Source organism: Verruconis gallopava (assembly GCF_000836295.1).
Source record: "Verruconis gallopava strain CBS 43764 unplaced genomic scaffold supercont1.15, whole genome shotgun sequence".
NCBI classification, from domain to species: Eukaryota; Fungi; Ascomycota; class Dothideomycetes; order Venturiales; family Sympoventuriaceae; genus Verruconis; species Verruconis gallopava.
The window spans coordinates 447,426-464,437 of record NW_015622151.1 but is presented as its reverse complement, the minus strand read 5'-3'; the positions used below and the strand labels follow the sequence as shown (position 1 = coordinate 464,437).

General features: G+C 48.2%; 9 protein-coding genes across 9 annotated transcripts; 4 read left to right on the top strand and 5 right to left on the bottom strand.

The window, feature by feature from the left end:
• Positions 1 to 430: 430 nt before the first annotated feature.
• Positions 431 to 1,084, bottom strand: PV09_05133 (uncharacterized protein; the record flags this gene model as incomplete). Its single annotated transcript, XM_016358602.1, has 1 exon — positions 431 to 1,084. The coding sequence occupies one exon, from the start codon at positions 1,082 to 1,084 to the stop codon at positions 431 to 433; it is 654 nt and encodes a 217-aa protein (XP_016213703.1).
• A 768-nt stretch (positions 1,085 to 1,852) lies between these two features.
• On the bottom strand, positions 1,853 to 2,626 carry PV09_05132 (HAD phosphatase, family IIIA; the record flags this gene model as incomplete). Its single annotated transcript, XM_016358601.1, has 2 exons — positions 1,853 to 1,936; positions 2,069 to 2,626. The coding sequence occupies 2 exons, from the start codon at positions 2,624 to 2,626 to the stop codon at positions 1,853 to 1,855; spliced, it is 642 nt and encodes a 213-aa protein (XP_016213702.1).
• Positions 2,627 to 2,931: 305 nt separating this feature from the next.
• Positions 2,932 to 3,749, top strand: PV09_05131 (uncharacterized protein). Its single transcript, XM_016358600.1, has 3 exons — positions 2,932 to 3,032; positions 3,087 to 3,147; positions 3,204 to 3,749. Exons 1-3 carry the CDS (start codon positions 2,985 to 2,987, stop codon positions 3,431 to 3,433), a joined length of 339 nt encoding a protein of 112 aa, XP_016213701.1. The 5' UTR covers positions 2,932 to 2,984; the 3' UTR covers positions 3,434 to 3,749.
• Positions 3,750 to 3,800: 51 nt separating this feature from the next.
• Positions 3,801 to 5,325, top strand: PV09_05130 (uncharacterized protein). The gene is made up of 4 exons (XM_016358599.1): positions 3,801 to 3,973; positions 4,028 to 4,729; positions 4,789 to 5,214; positions 5,276 to 5,325. The coding sequence occupies exons 1-3, from the start codon at positions 3,901 to 3,903 to the stop codon at positions 4,866 to 4,868; spliced, it is 855 nt and encodes a 284-aa protein (XP_016213700.1). The 5' UTR covers positions 3,801 to 3,900; the 3' UTR covers positions 4,869 to 5,214; positions 5,276 to 5,325.
• Positions 4,909 to 7,490, bottom strand: PV09_05129 (uncharacterized protein). Its single transcript, XM_016358598.1, has 2 exons — positions 7,196 to 7,490; positions 4,909 to 7,145 (listed from the first exon to the last, which is right to left on the bottom strand). Exons 1-2 carry the CDS (start codon positions 7,404 to 7,406, stop codon positions 5,272 to 5,274), a joined length of 2,085 nt encoding a protein of 694 aa, XP_016213699.1. The 5' UTR covers positions 7,407 to 7,490; the 3' UTR covers positions 4,909 to 5,271.
• A 1,309-nt stretch (positions 7,491 to 8,799) lies between these two features.
• PV09_05128 (uncharacterized protein) lies at positions 8,800 to 12,051 on the bottom strand. The gene is made up of 2 exons (XM_016358597.1): positions 11,454 to 12,051; positions 8,800 to 11,120 (listed from the first exon to the last, which is right to left on the bottom strand). Exon 2 carries the CDS (start codon positions 11,089 to 11,091, stop codon positions 9,037 to 9,039), a length of 2,055 nt encoding a protein of 684 aa, XP_016213698.1. The 5' UTR covers positions 11,092 to 11,120; positions 11,454 to 12,051; the 3' UTR covers positions 8,800 to 9,036.
• A 286-nt stretch (positions 12,052 to 12,337) lies between these two features.
• On the top strand, positions 12,338 to 13,058 carry PV09_05127 (uncharacterized protein). The gene has a single exon (XM_016358596.1). The coding sequence runs from the start codon at positions 12,605 to 12,607 to the stop codon at positions 12,974 to 12,976; it is 372 nt and encodes a 123-aa protein (XP_016213697.1). The 5' UTR covers positions 12,338 to 12,604; the 3' UTR covers positions 12,977 to 13,058.
• Positions 13,059 to 13,138: 80 nt separating this feature from the next.
• Positions 13,139 to 14,255, bottom strand: PV09_05126 (uncharacterized protein). Its single transcript, XM_016358595.1, has 4 exons — positions 13,985 to 14,255; positions 13,844 to 13,869; positions 13,593 to 13,770; positions 13,139 to 13,534 (listed from the first exon to the last, which is right to left on the bottom strand). Exons 1-4 carry the CDS (start codon positions 14,011 to 14,013, stop codon positions 13,480 to 13,482), a joined length of 288 nt encoding a protein of 95 aa, XP_016213696.1. The 5' UTR covers positions 14,014 to 14,255; the 3' UTR covers positions 13,139 to 13,479.
• Positions 14,256 to 14,347: 92 nt separating this feature from the next.
• PV09_05125 (prohibitin-1) lies at positions 14,348 to 15,616 on the top strand. The gene is made up of 2 exons (XM_016358594.1): positions 14,348 to 14,843; positions 14,913 to 15,616. Exons 1-2 carry the CDS (start codon positions 14,523 to 14,525, stop codon positions 15,429 to 15,431), a joined length of 840 nt encoding a protein of 279 aa, XP_016213695.1. The 5' UTR covers positions 14,348 to 14,522; the 3' UTR covers positions 15,432 to 15,616.
• The last annotated feature ends 1,396 nt before the right edge of the window (positions 15,617 to 17,012 follow it).

The window sequence follows — 17,012 nt, the reverse complement described above, 5'->3', positions numbered from 1 at the left end:
ATTTAATTTGATCCGAGTCATCGATGCTTCTAGCTGTTCGGATTTCCTTTTAGTTCAAGTCAATTTGTCACACTTAGATTGACGCCCTCGTAGTTCTCACACGCATTGCGCCCTCTCTCTCTCTTAAATATGTGCAGTTCAGCAGGAGCGACAGTAAGTTTCTACAGTCTTCGAACTGCATCGTTTCATCGCAAAGGAACATTTGTGACTGCATCTGTCGCAACGCTAAGGCCTTCAGTGCAGCTTTACTTTTCGTGTCCAAGATTTTGATGCCTGTGCCGATCTTTGCAACCTGTGAAATTATGCGCACAATTGATTTCTAGACATAGCAACAGTCTATATTGATAGAGTCTGAATGCTTCAAACAGTGAGGTGGCATCATTCTCGATACGATCGTTCATTCTGAACCCGAGGAAGATAATCTCGTTTGTCATACTTGAAATGCTTCCAAATCTGTAGCCTCAAACGCCGCATCAAAATCAATCATGTGAAACCACTCCTCATCGGCCAGAGACGGTAGCAGTGTGGTGTCTTTACCGAACTCTGCTGAGGATGACAGGGTTGTGGAGGTAGAACTGTCTAGAGATGATGGTGCGATGACAGACATTATTGACGGGTCAGGAGTAGCATCAAAAGTATTGGCTGCAGAAGCTTTGGCTAATGCAAGCTGTTTCTGTTGTTTCGCCCACTCGCCTGGTGTCATACCAGTAATCTTTATGAAGGTGCGATGGAAGTGCCACTTGCTCAGCCCGGCCTGATCAGACATCTGCCTTAGGGTCTGATATTTTCGAGACTTCCCTTCGTTGGCAAGAAAATTCTTGACAGCTATGACAGCTGCATCTTCTGGCTGACCCTCAGCCCTTTCCGGTTTGCATCTCTTGCAGGGGCGAAATCCATTCGCGGCCGCTTCCGATGCACACGCATAGAATCCAACGTTGGCACGCCGTGCGATTCTTGCTGGGCACGTAGGTCGACAATATATACCTGTGGAGCTCACGGTATAGACAAATGCATTGCTTGCAGCTCGATCTCGCTTTAGGACAGCCTCCCATCGTGCTTTGTCGGTGTTGTACGCAACGGTCATCGTTCGTTGCGACCTTTCTTTTACAAAACTGGTGAGCTTCTTTTAATGTAAGGAATAAATTTACCGAGAAAACCATGCGAAATGAGTCCTTCATTTCAAATCCGTATAGCCTCCGGTGTCCAGCTTATGTGAAGTTTGGGAGGGACCAGCGTTGCGTCCAAACTGACCAATCAAAGACAACTTCACGATCCTATCGAACTGTTTTTTGCCTTACGTCATCTGCACCACGGAGGGAATTTAACTGATCTGGATCTTTTCAGGAAGTAAACCTTATGAGCCACTGAAGCAATTGCTTCGTGATTGGGACTCCTGGATTGGTGATGAGCAGCTCAATGAAGCCATAATCATGTTCACATAGCCTAAGAGTAAGACTTTCGCTACTTCGTCCACCGTCGCTTTTCATTTTCTTTCTTCAGTCATCCTACTTAATGCTGGAATAGGAGGATGTTTAAACACTATTCAGAGAAGGATTTCGTCAACCAGTGGAACAAAAGCATCTTTCCTAGGCATTTGTGGAGCCCAGGCCCATTCAGGTTGATGATATTGAAACGTGCCAGGATTCGAAGTCCATGCTCTTTTTTCTCCAATTTTATGGAGGAGACAGCAAAGTTCAAGCTGTTACAGTAAGCACTTCCGAAGATCGAGATTGACATATGCGTCCTGAATTATTATGACTGTAATTGCCCTGAGATGTGTTTTACAAAGGATAGTTTGCTCGAAAGCAGCGGTCCACATGATGTGACAGAGAGATTCAGTAGCGATTTAAGATCATTCGAAGTCGCTTTTTGGTTCTGGAGCAACATATCCACGACGAAGAAGGAAATCTGAGAGCGATTCCTCCGCTTTTGCGAACTTCATAAGATCAGTGTCTGTTCAAACTATGATTGCCAAGGGAAAAAGCAAAGTGTTCAAGATAACACAATTCTTTTTGAATTCGCTGATGATATGTTTCGGTGAGTATGATAGCGAAGGATAAGAACTTACAAAGGTTTTCCTCTGAACTACTCCATCTTTGACCCAAATTCCCCTTGCGCCCATCAAGTTCGCCATCATAACGTCTGTCAGCAATCTATCACCAACAACAGCAATCTGATCAGGTCTCTCGATCTGGACATCTGGAGCTTCCCTGAGATACTTAAATACCTCATCCCTACACCCAGGCTTCTTTGTATTATGTTTCAAGACCTTTACTCCCGTATTTTTTTCCAAGACAGCAAGGCCCTCTCCGGTAGGATCATCTCTCGTCCCAGCGGTGTTTGACACGATGAGCAGTCTGGATCCGGGGTACGCTTTCTTGAGTTCCTCAAATTTTTGGATGTAAGGTGGATAAACCTCGTTGGAATGCGGGAGCGCGAAGCAATTGTCTTTATCAAGAATTACGGCTCTGATATCTGCTTCAATGCCTTTTTCGGAATCTGCGAATGCTTTGCCAATAGGCACTGGAAGGTCTGCAAAGGTCTTGATAGTATGATGTGGAAGACAGAGGGCCGGATTTTGGAAGAGTTTAAAGAAGGTTAGAGTTCCTGAGAGGTTGAATGCCATTGTGAAGGTAGCTCCAAGGACATATAACGATATGTTGGAATTGCTCGTCCGCCTAAGTTCACTATTATGGCCACAATAAAGCAGTGGCGTGCGCGAAACCTAGCTCTTAAATGAGTGAATATAGATCTTTTTGATGATAATTAAGCTTTTTGGTTTCAAACTTTGCAACGACAATGATGCGCTGGATGCCACCTTCAATGGGAAAGGGTGGTAGCACGTGATATAACATATTCGGCTAAAATTCGGCAGAATATTCACGCTTCCCAAAGGTTTCCAAGGCTGCGACTGCAGATAATACTTTCCGTACTTGTACGAAAAATCTGAAACTAGTAGAGAAGGTTGGAAGGAATTTGATAAGATGACTAGTACAATTGGTATTCCAATTAAGCTTCTGAATGAGGCCACGGTATGTTCTCACGTCGCGCGCATTTTACGATAAAGAAAACTTACACATCCGCAGGGACACACCGTTACTCTCGAACTGACGTCCGGGGATGTCTATAGAGGCAAACTAATCGAAGGTGCTTCTACCTTATCGTCTGTATTATTTTCAATATTGCTAACATGACTCCAACAGCCGAAGACAATATGAACGTTCAGATGATCGATGTCCAGAACACCTCGCGAGAAGGACGAGTCTCACATCTCGAACGCGTTTATGTACGCGGCTCTCACATTCGCTACTTTATCGTTCCAGATATGTTGAGGAATGCGCCTATGTTCAGACAGAGAGACAAGAAGGGCCGTGGTGTTGGTTTGGCAAGAGGTAGAGCAACTGTTAGCCGAGCTAGAGGCCAGAAGAGATGAGCATCAAGATGGAGGCGGGGACAAAATCACGGCTATGATATCGTGTAATTGGATGCAGACGTGAATATACTGCATTTGGGCCAACATATTCTCTGCAACATTGTCACTCAAGCATGCGAGTGATCTCTTGAACAATAGGAGAATAGCCCGTTTAGGCCACGAGAGATTGGAAGGCTTAAGCTACAGTTATGAGTAGCTTCAAAAAGACTACAGGTCTTATTTCATATTGTAAATTGTCTCCAGCATGAAGTTCAGCGCCAGATTTCGCACTATCATTTACGCCTTCGCCACATCCCATATCTTGCTTAAATCGACGAATAAAGTTTATGATTCGTAACATATTTGTTGCCTTTTTTACGATTTCTTTGTGAATATCATGCCGTGGAGTAAATGGCTACACGAGCCCCGTATGGGTATGAAGCACGACGAAGCCCCTCTTTTTTTACCCCTCCAGACCAGCTTCAAAAATGGACGTCTCGAACCCAAAACGCATTTTAACCGTTAGCACACCAGATGCTGATGTTCTGAAGATCCTCGAAGGTGACTCGTACATGCATTAAACCGTGTTTGCCGAGCTAACGCTTCTCTCGACAGAGCTTACCAGCTCCGCGCCAAGTCCCATCGACGACTCAATATCCGGTCTTACACATTCGTGGACGCTCAAGACACAATATTACACGGCCAGTCTTAGCATATGGATTGATGATATATCAGACGTAGCAACATGGCTAAGGGAGTTTTCCAAGGAAGAAGCAAAGGAGGTGGTTGACGCCGTGGGAGCCTGGATATACGTATTCCGCAAGCCCGTTACAGACGAAGATCTTGCCACAATCAAAAGAACCGTAGAAGCTATCAAATCCGTTATACATAAGGCATGCGGCGAGTACTGGGAAGGCACATGTCTCGCTGTGGGCACAAAGCAGAGTACCACGACAAGTCTTCAGCTATCTGGAGACGAATGGGATGATTTTTGCCGAGATCACGGGTTCGAGTACGTAGATGCAGAAGCAAAGGGCTCAAACGAGTTTGGCGAACAGCTTGGCCTGGCACGGTTGCGAGAAGCACTAGAAACGACAGATTGGGAAGGGGAGGTCAAGCTGGATGCAGATGATTTCGAAGACATTGACAATTTTGGTGACGGCGCAGACTGGGACGGATTCGCAGACGAGCAGGCCGAGATGAATCTTGAACTCTTGGGTATGAAGACTGCGCTTTACGGAGGGAAGTTCGAAGACGGAAACGAGGAGGAAGTCGAAGAAATGGGCAAAATGATGAATAAGCTGATGGCCATTAGAGGTACGAATAGATTCGATTCCCCGACTCATTTGTTTTGTGCCTTATGCTCACTTGAACAGACACAACATCTGCTATGCCGGAATCCGAGAGAAAAAAATTCGCAGCAAAAGCCGTAAAGGATTTCATGAAGGATACCTGACATGGACTCGAGAAGAGGTTGTCACCTTGACACTAGAAAGCTCGATAGCACCTTGTTCTGCTCTGCCATATTTTTTTTTGGACGGAGTCGACACTATACTAGGGGTGATACTGGTCTGAAGATATTCGCAATAGCAGTGAATAAGGAAATGCACGACGCTGCTTGAGATATTTTGTGACAAACTCTGTCACCTGACATATTTTCCCGTCATAAGCTGCCTTCCATGTTTTTCAACAATCAAGGTTAAGAAATTAGCAAAAATTCATGATTGTGCTGTTACTAAATAGCTTGTCGTTTTCCTGGAAATTGCCATGCGTATAGAGGGGTATTTTCAACATTCGTTTACGTGAGTGTTCTACAAATCAGTCATCTTTGCTCAACGTCTTATGCAAAACGAACACTATCAGACTAGTTGTCTCTTCAAGCTAGGCGGGAAAAGACCCATTAGACCACCGTCTAACGGCATTATCTGCTCTCCGCCACTACGCTCGGCAAGCTCACGAATTCTCTTGAGTAAATGGTTGACGGGCAACCTCGTCATGGTTTCCTCATCCCTGATCACATCTACACGATCCCTTTCCTTGTGATCTAGCAGATGTTCTCGAATAAGGTCCTTGTTCTCGTACTCAGACGCACCGTACACTTTGTGCATGCAACCAGCATAGGGACAACTCCATACATCGCCCGGTGCATTGGCGTCGGTTGAATGCACAGGTTCGGAAACAAGGATAATATCTTGAGAGCGATGATTTGTATCACCATCTCTGCTTGGAGGTTCGGTGGGTCGTGACAACTTGCGCCGAATTGGGATGGCAGTGGAACGCGCTTGTTGGATAGCAAATTCGAGGTCTTCCAATTCTGGGTCCAAGGTACCCTGGCTGCGCGTAAACCGCTTGTTGGGATACTCTGGTTCTTCGTCGTCATCCTCGTCTTCTGACAAGCTCTTCCGTTTAGATGGTGTATCCACATCCATGGCATCTTCATCTATGTATTCATTCCCGCCCAACATTTCTTCCTCCTCGTCACCTGTTGACGTAGCCTTCTCCTTTCCTTTTCTCTTAGCTGCTTTGCCAGAATATTGCCCTCCACTTTTCGGGCGCAATGCGGATATTCTCCGCCTTGCTGCTTCTCGTTTTCTGTCTCTTGCTTCTTCCTTATCTATAACAGATTCTTCAGAAGAACTTTCATCTGACACATCTGTTTCATCATCTTGGTCTGGCAACGGCGTATGGCGCTTCTGCAGCTTGAGGCAAGCTATCCTCGATTTGATTCTCGGAGGCAATTTTGCCTCTATTAACTCATCATACACCGGCAACTCTGTCCATGGATCGTAAGTACGATTCCGTCGTATTGACATCATGCCTGCCAAATCGGGAGCCAGAAACTTCAAGAAATACTGCGCCTCCTTTTCATCCTGAAATTCGTATTCCTGTAAAAGGAAACGCGCAAATGTCTCAATTGTCATTTCGGCTATCTCGGGCAAAGTCTCGTTAGATTTCCGTTGCATAAATTTCCACACCTCTCTTGCTCTTGCTTTATTCATTTCACTAAGTAATGGGGACTCAATCTGGTTTTGCTGTGACAAGTTTCGAGGACGAAATTGCCGGGCTAACGCTTGTTGCTGTTGGGCCAACTTTAGGGCCTCATTTGAACGTGTTACTCTCTTTGTTGAAGCAGCGGCTGATATATTTTCCTTTGCTGGGTCAACTCGATTTGTTCGTAAGTCATTCGAATGAGATCTCGAGCTTTTTTCACTTATTTGCACCCGTGCTGCAGCTGTCCTTGTCTGTGGGACGGATGTCTTCATAGAAGCTGTACTTGACTGTTTCTTCGAAGGAGCTGTCGCAGCATTTGAACGTTGGGGGAAACAATCTGGCCAACTCTTTCGTAGATGCTGATAGAATGAGGTTTGCCCCCATTTGATGCCTTCTTCGCCCTTGACCATTCGAGATGCTAGGAATGCCTTGTGCGAGTAGATTTTTCGCATCGCCTCGATCTCTGCAATATCCTTGGCTTTGGCATAACTGCGGAACAAATCCGTGTATGTCGGTCGGTTCGGGCCTTCATGGGCTTCGACAAGGAAGTAGAGAACATCCAGAGCTTCAACCATCTCTTTGAAAACATTTTCATATGCTTTTGAGGGTTGGATCGTGTACCAGCCAGCTTCTCCAGCAGCCCAGATGGCGTAAGCCCCTGAGTCGAAGACTCCAAATGCAAAGTGTGTGATGTTGTTGACGGCAATCGGAATTCTTGCTTTGCCTTTGTGCGTAGGTAACACTGCCCCAAGGTCAGTCAATTGTCTTTGCCAACCTTTCGTGCAGCCTTGCCATGTGGATTCGCGCGTTTTGTTACCAATTGCCCTATCAAGGCCATCTGGTTATCTGGGCTCGCCAGGAAGAGACTCGTAAGCTTGCCATTGCCGTCGCGAACTTCGGCGTCAAGGACATCGAACTGCGGCCAATCGTTCTCATCCGCGAGATTTGAAGCCTTGCGACGAAGCACTTTCAGCTCTGGTATAGGCTTGTCCGAAGAAGGCATTGCATCTGCATCCAAGGTTGGAGCATAGCATGAGGTGCAATTATGGACGAACTAAGCTCGCCTTACCACCGTGTGAGGACTGGTTCACGTCGGCGAGGCGTGTATTCCCCGCCTCCATCCGGCGCGTGAAGGCTTGAAACAGCCTAGCGTCATTGGCTGTAGAATCATATCACGTGACGAAGCTCTTTAGTTGGGCAGCATCATGCAACTTCAGATTGACAACTACCTTTCTACAATACCAAATTATGCCTTCAGTCAGCCACAGATAGATGCTGAAGCAGACTGCTGTGTTGATTGGAATGCTCTAGCGTATTCAATTTCGATACCTTTTCGCTTCCTTTACTACGCGCTGCTTTGATGTCTTCTCGTCAAGGACATAAGATGGGGAATCTGCTTTGACTGCTGCATACTTCAATTCATGTTTGGACATAGTTGAATGTTGGACCTGCTTATTTCATCCCGAGATCTTCCTAACAAACTCAAAGTCTTGATAGCTATCTTCTATTTCAAATAATCGACTGAAGAATGAAACACCTAAGGAATACACAGCACTATGACTGACTCTCTTCAGGCCTCCAATGATTGTAATATAATCACTCCGCCGCCAAAGCAAATCCATTCGTTCATTTGCACGTGTTCTTTGGAGTCAAAGCACGTTTCACGGGAAAACAAAAACGCGGGCAGCCTATTGTTGCCATGAGATGTGTCCGCCAAAGTTGGTGTTCAATGAGCAAGTGCCTTTCGTGAAGCTGTTTTGTTGATCGGTGTTGCCATTTCGACGAGTGATCGTGATCGTAACTCGTACGTAGGTCTTTTTGTCTCACAATCAAAGTCAGGGTGGTGGGTGAGTTTCCTGAAGCAAAAGTTTTGTTAGATGGTATCTCACGCAGAATATATCCAAAAACGCGTAATGTGCAATTGAAAAAGGCACCGGAGAGAGCATGTCGTAGTTGCAGACTACTTGCTATACTCTGAGTAACGAAGTCTTACGGGACTTCATAGCATCAGCGTCTGTGTTAATGTGGGCAGCTTTCACGTCTATATCTTACTCCTTCACTAAGTGAAAAATTGAATAGGAGTCATAGCACAAGCGCACATCGTTTTGGAGTAATCGCATTATAATTACTATTTGCATGGCTGCCACATCGGCGAAACTTGTAGCCGCTGGGGATCCAAAAAGAAGCCGGGGCACGCTGACATGCTCTTCTACATCGATGATAAACTTTGGCCTTTTCAACCTGGACGTCTTCTCGATCTCTGCTAAAACGGGTAACACCCCTCTCCACGGTCTAAGTGACAATGGCAATGATGATGATGCTGCAAACGGCGACGGTGATGTTGACGACAAAAACGCCAGTCCCTACCCAAAAATGATACTCCTTCAAAAGGCCGCAAAAAAAAAAAAAAAAAAAACTTCCAACAATCCCGACCTCCCGATGCAAAAAATCTTTTCGCCAGAAATTTTTCTTCTAATGTTAACACGGTCGGGGGTATAGCGAAGGTATAGAAAAAATGTTACAAGCCTGCAAGACAAAGCCCAGGTACCAAACATGCAAGTGAGATGGTGTATGGGGCAGTTTGGCAGTCTTGCATGGCGCATGAAATAAAATGCGAAGTCTTCGTGCTTCCTCTATCTCAGAGGCACCTTGGTGTCTGCCACACCTCTACGGATCACATCCTCCACATTCCACCTTGGGGGCTTGACCTGACTTCGGCTCCTAGGCCTGACAGCGACCGTCTTCTCGCCCGTGGCCTCTTCGTATGAAGGGGGAAGCCCCACAGGAATGCCCTCCTGCATTCCCTCTGGCTCCTCACCTCCCGCAACGCCCGAGCTGAATTTAAGCTGCAGCACCTCACCAATCTCGTCACATGCCCTGATTAGACGCTCCAGGTCGTGCAAGTTGTGCGCTGCTGAGACGCAGAAGCGGGCACGAGATGAGATAAGTGGCGTAGCTGGGTAGCCAACGACAACAACAGAGATATTGCGGCGCAACATCTCATGAGAGAAGGCAGGCATCTTGGCAGGATTGTACAACATGACAGGGATGATGGGTGAGTCGTCGTGACCATATACAATCAGACCCAGGCGCTTGAGTCCCAGACGCAGGTAACGTGAGTTGAAGGCCAGACGCTGGAGCCTCTCTTGGCCCTGGCCTGGCGCAATCACGCCCTGGATGATCTGAAGAGAGGTCTTGATTTGCATGAGGACAGGTGGGGTCGGAGATTCGCCATACTGAGTAGCAGCATTGGTGACACGCAGCTTCTGGATAACGTGCTCGTCACCAGCGACGTAGCCACCATTTGCACCAAAAGATTTGGTTAACGTGCCCATAAGAATGTCCACTTCCGACGGGTCAATGCCGAAGTAGTCACATACGCCCTTGCCGTTAGGACCAAGAGCGCCAATGCTATGCGCCTCATCAACAAAGAGATGGAATTTGTATTTCTTGCGCAACTCTACGAGAGCCGGCAGATTGCACATGGTTCCTTCCATGGAATACAGACCCTCAACTGCGACGAGGATCTTCTTCCATGGGCGGTGCGTACGTGGCTGACCTTGGGCAATGAGGTCGCGGAGCAGACGCTCGAGATCTTTCATGTTGTTGTGCTTGAACGTTGTGACCATGGCGCCAGAGATGCGAGCACCAAAGCGGATAGAAGCATGATTCAACTCGTCAGATACGATGATGGATCCTTTTCCGACAAGGGCGGGGAAAGCAGAAGCGTTGGTGACAAAGCCCATGGAGAAAACCATCGCTGCAGGCTTGCCGACGAAATCGGCGATCAATGACTCCACCTCCTTGTGGAGGTCAGAAGTGCCAGCATCGGCACGTGTGCTGCACGTAGAAATGCCGTACTTCCTGACAGCCTCCTCAACAGCGTCGGCGCAGGGGCCTTCCGACTGGGCGAAACCGAGATAGTTGTAGGAGCTCATGTTCAGCGTCTCCGTCTTGGTGCCGGTCAATCTGAAAGTGTGGTTGTTGTCATCACTCTCGCGATCCAGGAGCGTGATGAAACGGCCCGGAACGCCGGTTGTTGGTCTCGCGAAGCAGTCATTGATGCGCATCTTGAGGCGACGAGTATAAAAGTTGTCGAAGTCGCTGTTCAGAGGCGCATAGCCATTGGCGGCCTGCAGATGGGCATAATGCGCAGGGCGGAAACGCTTGCCGAAGAAGTCACGTACGTGGCCAAAAATAATAAGGATAAGATAGGAAATGTAAGTCGTGATGACAAAGTAGTAGGGGGGAGTGTCCTCGATGGGATCCGGGAACTCGCCACCTTCAAACGAACTCGAATGTAAGTGTGCCTCTGACAACAGCGGTCCAAACTGGGCCTCCTCCCTCGCCTTCTTCGCAATCTGCTCTTCGGTAGGAGCCTGGAAGATGGTCTCGGCGCTCGTTCGGTCGGTAGACGAGAGGGAAATGGATGGGAGGGACATGGATTTTGCGTTCGGGGACGGGCTGTTCTGTAAGGCCTTTTCCTGTGCGGCGATCACAGCCTGGATGTCGGCGTTTCGAGTTTTGGGCGACGTCGAGAAGAAGGTGAAGCGGTTTTTCAAGCCAGGCATAGATGTCTTCTTAGTTGCCGTCGCAGTCCGTCGATCCTCCGTCTGCCAGACCACGGGGGGCTTCTCGTTGTCCATCTCAGCAGCTGGTGCCGCTGTCGCTGAGAATTGGGTGGTCATCAATATTAAGGCAGGTTTGGTAAGGGCCGCTGCGTGGCGAAAGGATTAGACTGTGGCTACTAGAAAGGGGAAAACTTTGAGCGATGCTATGGACAAAGGCCGACAGCAAAGTCGGGCTGTTTATCCACGGTCAGATTCTCAGCAGCGTGATCTGAATTCAGATAAGCTGAGAGAGCTGAAGGTGGTTTGATCAAGTAGCGGTGGAATGGGGTCAAGTGTAGGTTTATCGGATAGGCGCGGACAGAGGCTGCAAGCAAGGGGATTGTGCATATGCAGCGAAGGTGCAGGGCAAGCGTCTTGGACAGCGCCGAGCGTGCCGTACGGTACAAAATAGTGACGGACAGCAAGGACTTGGAACTCACCTGCACTCGTCAATTGACGACGTTTGTCGGTCTTGTGCACACGTGAGGAACAGGTGCGTATGTTGTTTGCGTTCGCGCAGAGGGGGCCAGTTCCCCTTACTTCTCCTGCGTGTGCCTGGACGGTCCAGACGTGGCGGTCGTCGCACAGCGGTCTGCTACCAGCTCCGGGGCGCAGTCCTTGTCGCTTTTCGAACGCACCAATCTCGCGGCCACTTTTTCACAGCAGCCTCTCGACACTGCCCGTTCGCTCGACGCGTTCAAAAGCGTGCGAGATGTGCGTGAGGTTCGTCGTCTTTGCGGGACGAAAGAAGGCGGCGAGTGAGGAGGTCAAGCAGCAATCAGAAAGGGCACGGGAAAGAGAAGAAAAAGGTTGGTCGATTATTGCAACACGCGAGCAAATCTCATTTTCGGACGATAGAAATGAAATTGGCCACCCCACCAGCCACCGTGTGTTAGTAGGATTGGGAAAGGATAAGACGGAGCTGGCTTATTTCAGTGATATTAAGGCTTCTTGTTCAGGGGCTTGGGCTTCGGCACCACGGGCGACAAAGACCGTCCGTTTGATCCGCTGGATCCGCTGGACACGCGAGTGTAAAACGTCATACCCGTTTCGTTCCAATAATTATGCTTTCTTGCCAAATACTTTCTGTTTCTATCTGGTCAACCCGCGCCTCAAATGGAACACTACTTACTCCGGACCGAGGTGTACGATGCTGTTCGACGCACCGAAATCGTAAGGCCTTAAGACTCGTAAATGGGCGTCGGCTTTGCGGCCTAGACCCAGTCCCAACCGCCCCGAATTTGTGACCAGCTCATGCTTTGGCTGAAATTTGCTTATGGCGCGTCAGACACGCTAAATTTACCCTTTATCTTCGTCTGTGTTTCGTTTGTGCGGGTAACAGCGTGGCAAAGCCTTCTCCAATCTCTGCTCCTATCTAGGAGTATCGATCCATGTCACGGCACTCTACCTGACCTTGCGGCACATGAACTCAACCATGGCATCATGACAAAATTTAAGATATGCTCAGCATTATCTTGGATTTCGTCTGTCACACTTTTGCCACGAATTTTTGGTATCGTCGTTATCTCTGCGGCTGCACCTTCGGGGCTGAAGTTTCGAACGAAGCGTGTAACCGAGCTGAAGATTGAGTATGCAGGATCAAGCTGGAGCTGAACATATGCGGACAGTCAAGCTGTTTTTTTTTCTTAACTGGCTGCTATTCTTACTGTCCTCATCATGTATCCTTTTCTCCCTGATATCTCCTGCAGCTTCTCATTTCGAGTGCTTCTTCTTTATAAGAATGAGGCGAGGTCAATACTCAGCTCTTACGGCCTTACAGCCTTTGGTGCAGAAGGGAAAATCTTCGAATGTAAATTGTACTTCTTTCGACATTGGGCAGTCATGGGCCCCTTTTATGCTAGCCCTCAGCGGAAAATTCAGGTCTAAAAATCGAGCAAATCGCGAAGGAGTAAAGACCAGTGCGGATGATAATGGAGGATGTTTGCTCGGAATGGCGGCGTAGGGTATCATCCAATCAGAGAGGACAGTTTTCAAATATAGCACTACATTGAGATATACCAGCATGAGTGTACGAACAAGGCTCGAATCTATAATCTAGACCACTTGATCGATGATGTGCTTTACTTAGAACGGAATACAGGATTGTAGCACGGATAGGTGATACAGGCCTGTGGATTGAGCTCAGCACGCAAAGTGTCAACTTCTCTCCGCAAAGCATTTCTTAGATAGCCAAGTATTCGGAACATCGATGCTCGGCTCTTACTAGATGCGACGTGCCTGATAAAACACTGGCAGACAATAGTTGTCTTGTCCCAATTCAGTGCGACTGTGTTGATAGTCACGGCATCATATTTCGAATTCTAGAAGAGAAAGTCGAGGACATCAAGGAATTTGAAAGGGTAACTCAAAAATCTATTCCAAGTTCTTTTGTACAGGTGATCCCTTCCATTTGGCTACGCAACTGCTAGTCAAACAGTGCCAATGAAATGTCCATGAACACAACTTCTACTCTTCATCACCAAATTCGGCTCGCCCGGCTTTCGAGTTCAAGTACTCATTCCTGCCCAACCAAGTCAGCGACCACTTTCACTTTGCCTCGTGATTTCGTGGAGCCATACCTCTCCGTTGCCCATTGCATAGCATAGTACGCGATCAGCATTGGCGGCAGCCAGTAGCCGATCTGCTGGCTTGTGCGACGGAACGTGTTGAAAACCGCGTTGCGGGCAGCACCGGCGAGCGGTCTCTGTCGGTTGGGAGAGAGTGCGTATGTCGTCAGATACTTCTGTGGTTGTGAACCTGAGATAACACTCATCATCAGCTTCGCGGGGCTCTCTCTCACACCAAAATGCCTAGTCTGGGCTCTACATACCAAGGTCACCCCACCAGCCCATGTACCTGTTCCAGAAAAACCAAATTAGCTATCGGCCTGCTCGTCGAAGGATGTATTGCGGCTGGCGTTCGTCGTCGGAAGAGCTTTTCGTCGACGAGCAGGCGCGCAGGGAAGACGTACTGGCCAGGCAATTTCTGTCCACCACCCATATTGAATTTGATGCCGATGCAATTGACTGCTTAAGTGGCTTGTTCAGTACGCAATGGGCGAATGTTCGGTGTTGAAGTGAAGATGATGTTCTTGCTGGCTTGCTCGGAGCGATTCGCTGCCAAAATGCGCTAATCCGTTTTGGAGCTGTAACTCCAAAAAGTCCCGGCTGAGAATGCAGGAATTGCCTGATATGAGCACTCCCTGTGACTTTGGTGATTGCGTTTGGCCTTTGGTGATCGAGATTTAGTCTATGCGAAAAGAATGGGATGAGATTGTTCTATTCGTGTCTATATATTTCAAATTTATTCGTTCTGAATATCATTCCTGAGACTTCTACGCTCTGACATTCATGAACATTCTGGGCTCATGAAGGTAGGGGTACAACTAGCGCTCTCTTTTGGATCATCTCGAGGAAGCACCGTACATCAACCGTATTTGCATTTTAGAGTGTATATCCCCCATCTCGTCCCCTACTTAGCCACGAGGCTAGCTTGCGGTCATTACTACCATGGCGCAAGCACTTAATACCATTTACAAGTGGGCCGTTCCCGCAGCCGTTGCCCTCAGCATCGGGCAAGCCTCTATGTACGATGTCAAAGGTGGCACCCGCGCCGTCATCTTCGACAGGTTGTCTGGTGTCAAGGAGGAGGTCGTCAACGAGGGGACTCACTTCCTGATCCCCTGGCTACAGAAGAGCATCATATATGATGTGCGCACGAGGCCGAGAAACATATCCACGACAACCGGAAGCAAAGACCTGCAGATGGTTAGCTTGACGCTGAGAGTACTGCACAGGCCAGAGGTTACTATGCTGCCTAAGATCTATCAGGTGAGTCTTCTATATTTACCGTGCCGTATGAGTTCACGGGGACACGGCAGCTGAGATGAGAATCAATAGAACCTTGGCCAAGATTACGATGAGCGTGTGCTGCCTTCCATCGGTAACGAAGTCCTCAAGTCCGTCATTGCGCAGTTCGATGCCGCCGAACTCATCACACAACGTGAAGCCGTTTCGAACCGCATCCGCACCGACCTACTTCGCCGCGCTCAGGAGTTCCACATCAACCTCGAGGATGTTTCAATTACACATATGACTTTCGGCAAGGAATTCACTCGTGCCGTTGAGGACAAGCAGATTGCGCAACAGGAAGCCGAGCGGGCACGCTTCATCGTCGAGAAAGCGGAACAGGAGAGGCAGGCTAGCGTTATCCGGGCTGAAGGTGAAGCCGAGGCCGCTGAAACGATTTCAAGGGCGGTCGCAAAGAGCGGCGATGGGTTGATCCAGATTCGACGCATTGAGACGCAGAAGGAGATTGCGCAGATGATGGCACAGAATCCGAATGTAACTTGGGTGCCTAGTGGTCAGGGGGGCGGCGACGGCAAGAGTGGTGGTAATTTCTTGTTGGGCCTGCGATGAGGAGGGGAAGCTGGATTTGTGGGCACCTTGTAAAGATATTGGGATCCCAGAGGAAGTAACAGAGCGCGGCATGGCATAGCGTGTTACTATGGTGTCGTTCTTTGCGCAAGTATATTTCAAGGACAAAGATCAACTATCTAGCATGTAGGCATATACAGAAATGTCGATTGATTCTCCTCTTTTAAGCTCAGTTTCATGAGCACAGCAACTTCATGTTGCCCATCAGTACGCTATCTGCCTTATCAACTCACAGTTTCGACAGCTTTCGCTTTAACGATGAATCTGCTGGCATGATATTTCTAACTGAAGCCAGGAAACTCAGCCGCGCTCATCACTGAGTTGCCCATCAAGTGCACATCACATTCGAGGCTCTTCTTGCAAATCCCACCAGCTCTGCGTCAGTTGTATCTACTCCTCATGTCCACGGGCCAGCAGCGCCATAATTGGGATAACAAGACCAACGTTTTGCCATGGACAACGTGAATGCACGTCGCTCCTAATATCACCTCGCTTAAAATTGTGAATTCAGGCTAGATCTACAGGTTTTGGTTCACACATCAGTTGATACTGAGCATGGAGGGATGAGGGTCGCATAAGTCTCACTATAGTCCTTCGATGAAGAGCTTGGACATTGGAAAAACCTGGCCTCAAACATCAAGTTTTGTCGCAATGATGTCCTCGCAACTATTCTTCCAGATCTATGGCGGCCGTCTTTGTACATTCCTAGTCCTATCCCTATATGGCCCTTAGTGATACGTGATGTCATGCATCAAACAAGCTGTGAGACAATCTGTGGTCTTCGTCAATCAAGTTGTTGTCCTTGACGGAGACTGTTGCGAAGACCCAGCGTGTCTGGAAATCCAGCACAAGGACGACTATTGCATTCCTACGTTGTTTCAGCTACATCAAGGATGGGCTCAAGCATTATGCTCTGAGCTTTCGGCATCAGAACTGCTAGAGAGTTAGACGCGACAAACTCATCGATCTCGAGCGTATGGTATGCATAGGCAACGATCAGTTCTGATGATGCACTACGGTGAGCACGAAGCTACTATGGGATATCTCTACTGGAAAGCTCTCGCTGATGCCCCTACAAGGGTGTCAATAGCTGCATCTGCCAGCCCCCTACGCCTGTCGCCGCCGCATCATTCTGCTTTCTATGCTCTTCTGTCAATGGCAATGCTTCGGAACCTTCGCTTGGCACCGGACGCACTACAACGACGTCGCTTCCCTCGCCATTTCTGCGCACAAGCTTGTCGTGCAAGTGCTGCTGTAGCTTCTGTCGCTCTGTTGTATAGTCTAGTTTGGAAGCGGTGACCAAGCCCTAGTAAAAACACTTGCTTGAGAGAGCCTTGAGGAAACTGCTCCTACCAATGTCAGCAGAATCATACGATTTGTGACAACGTGCCTTCCTTAAGCGCTTCCATGTAGCCTTGAGCAAGGAAGGTGCAGGTATGTGCTTTGATTGACTTTTGTCCTGAACCTTTCTATCCTCTCTCTTTTCCTCCAACATAACTTTTATCTCCCCCAGCATATCTTCGCAGCAGAAATCAATTTCCAGTGTTTTGCTTCCGACCAAGT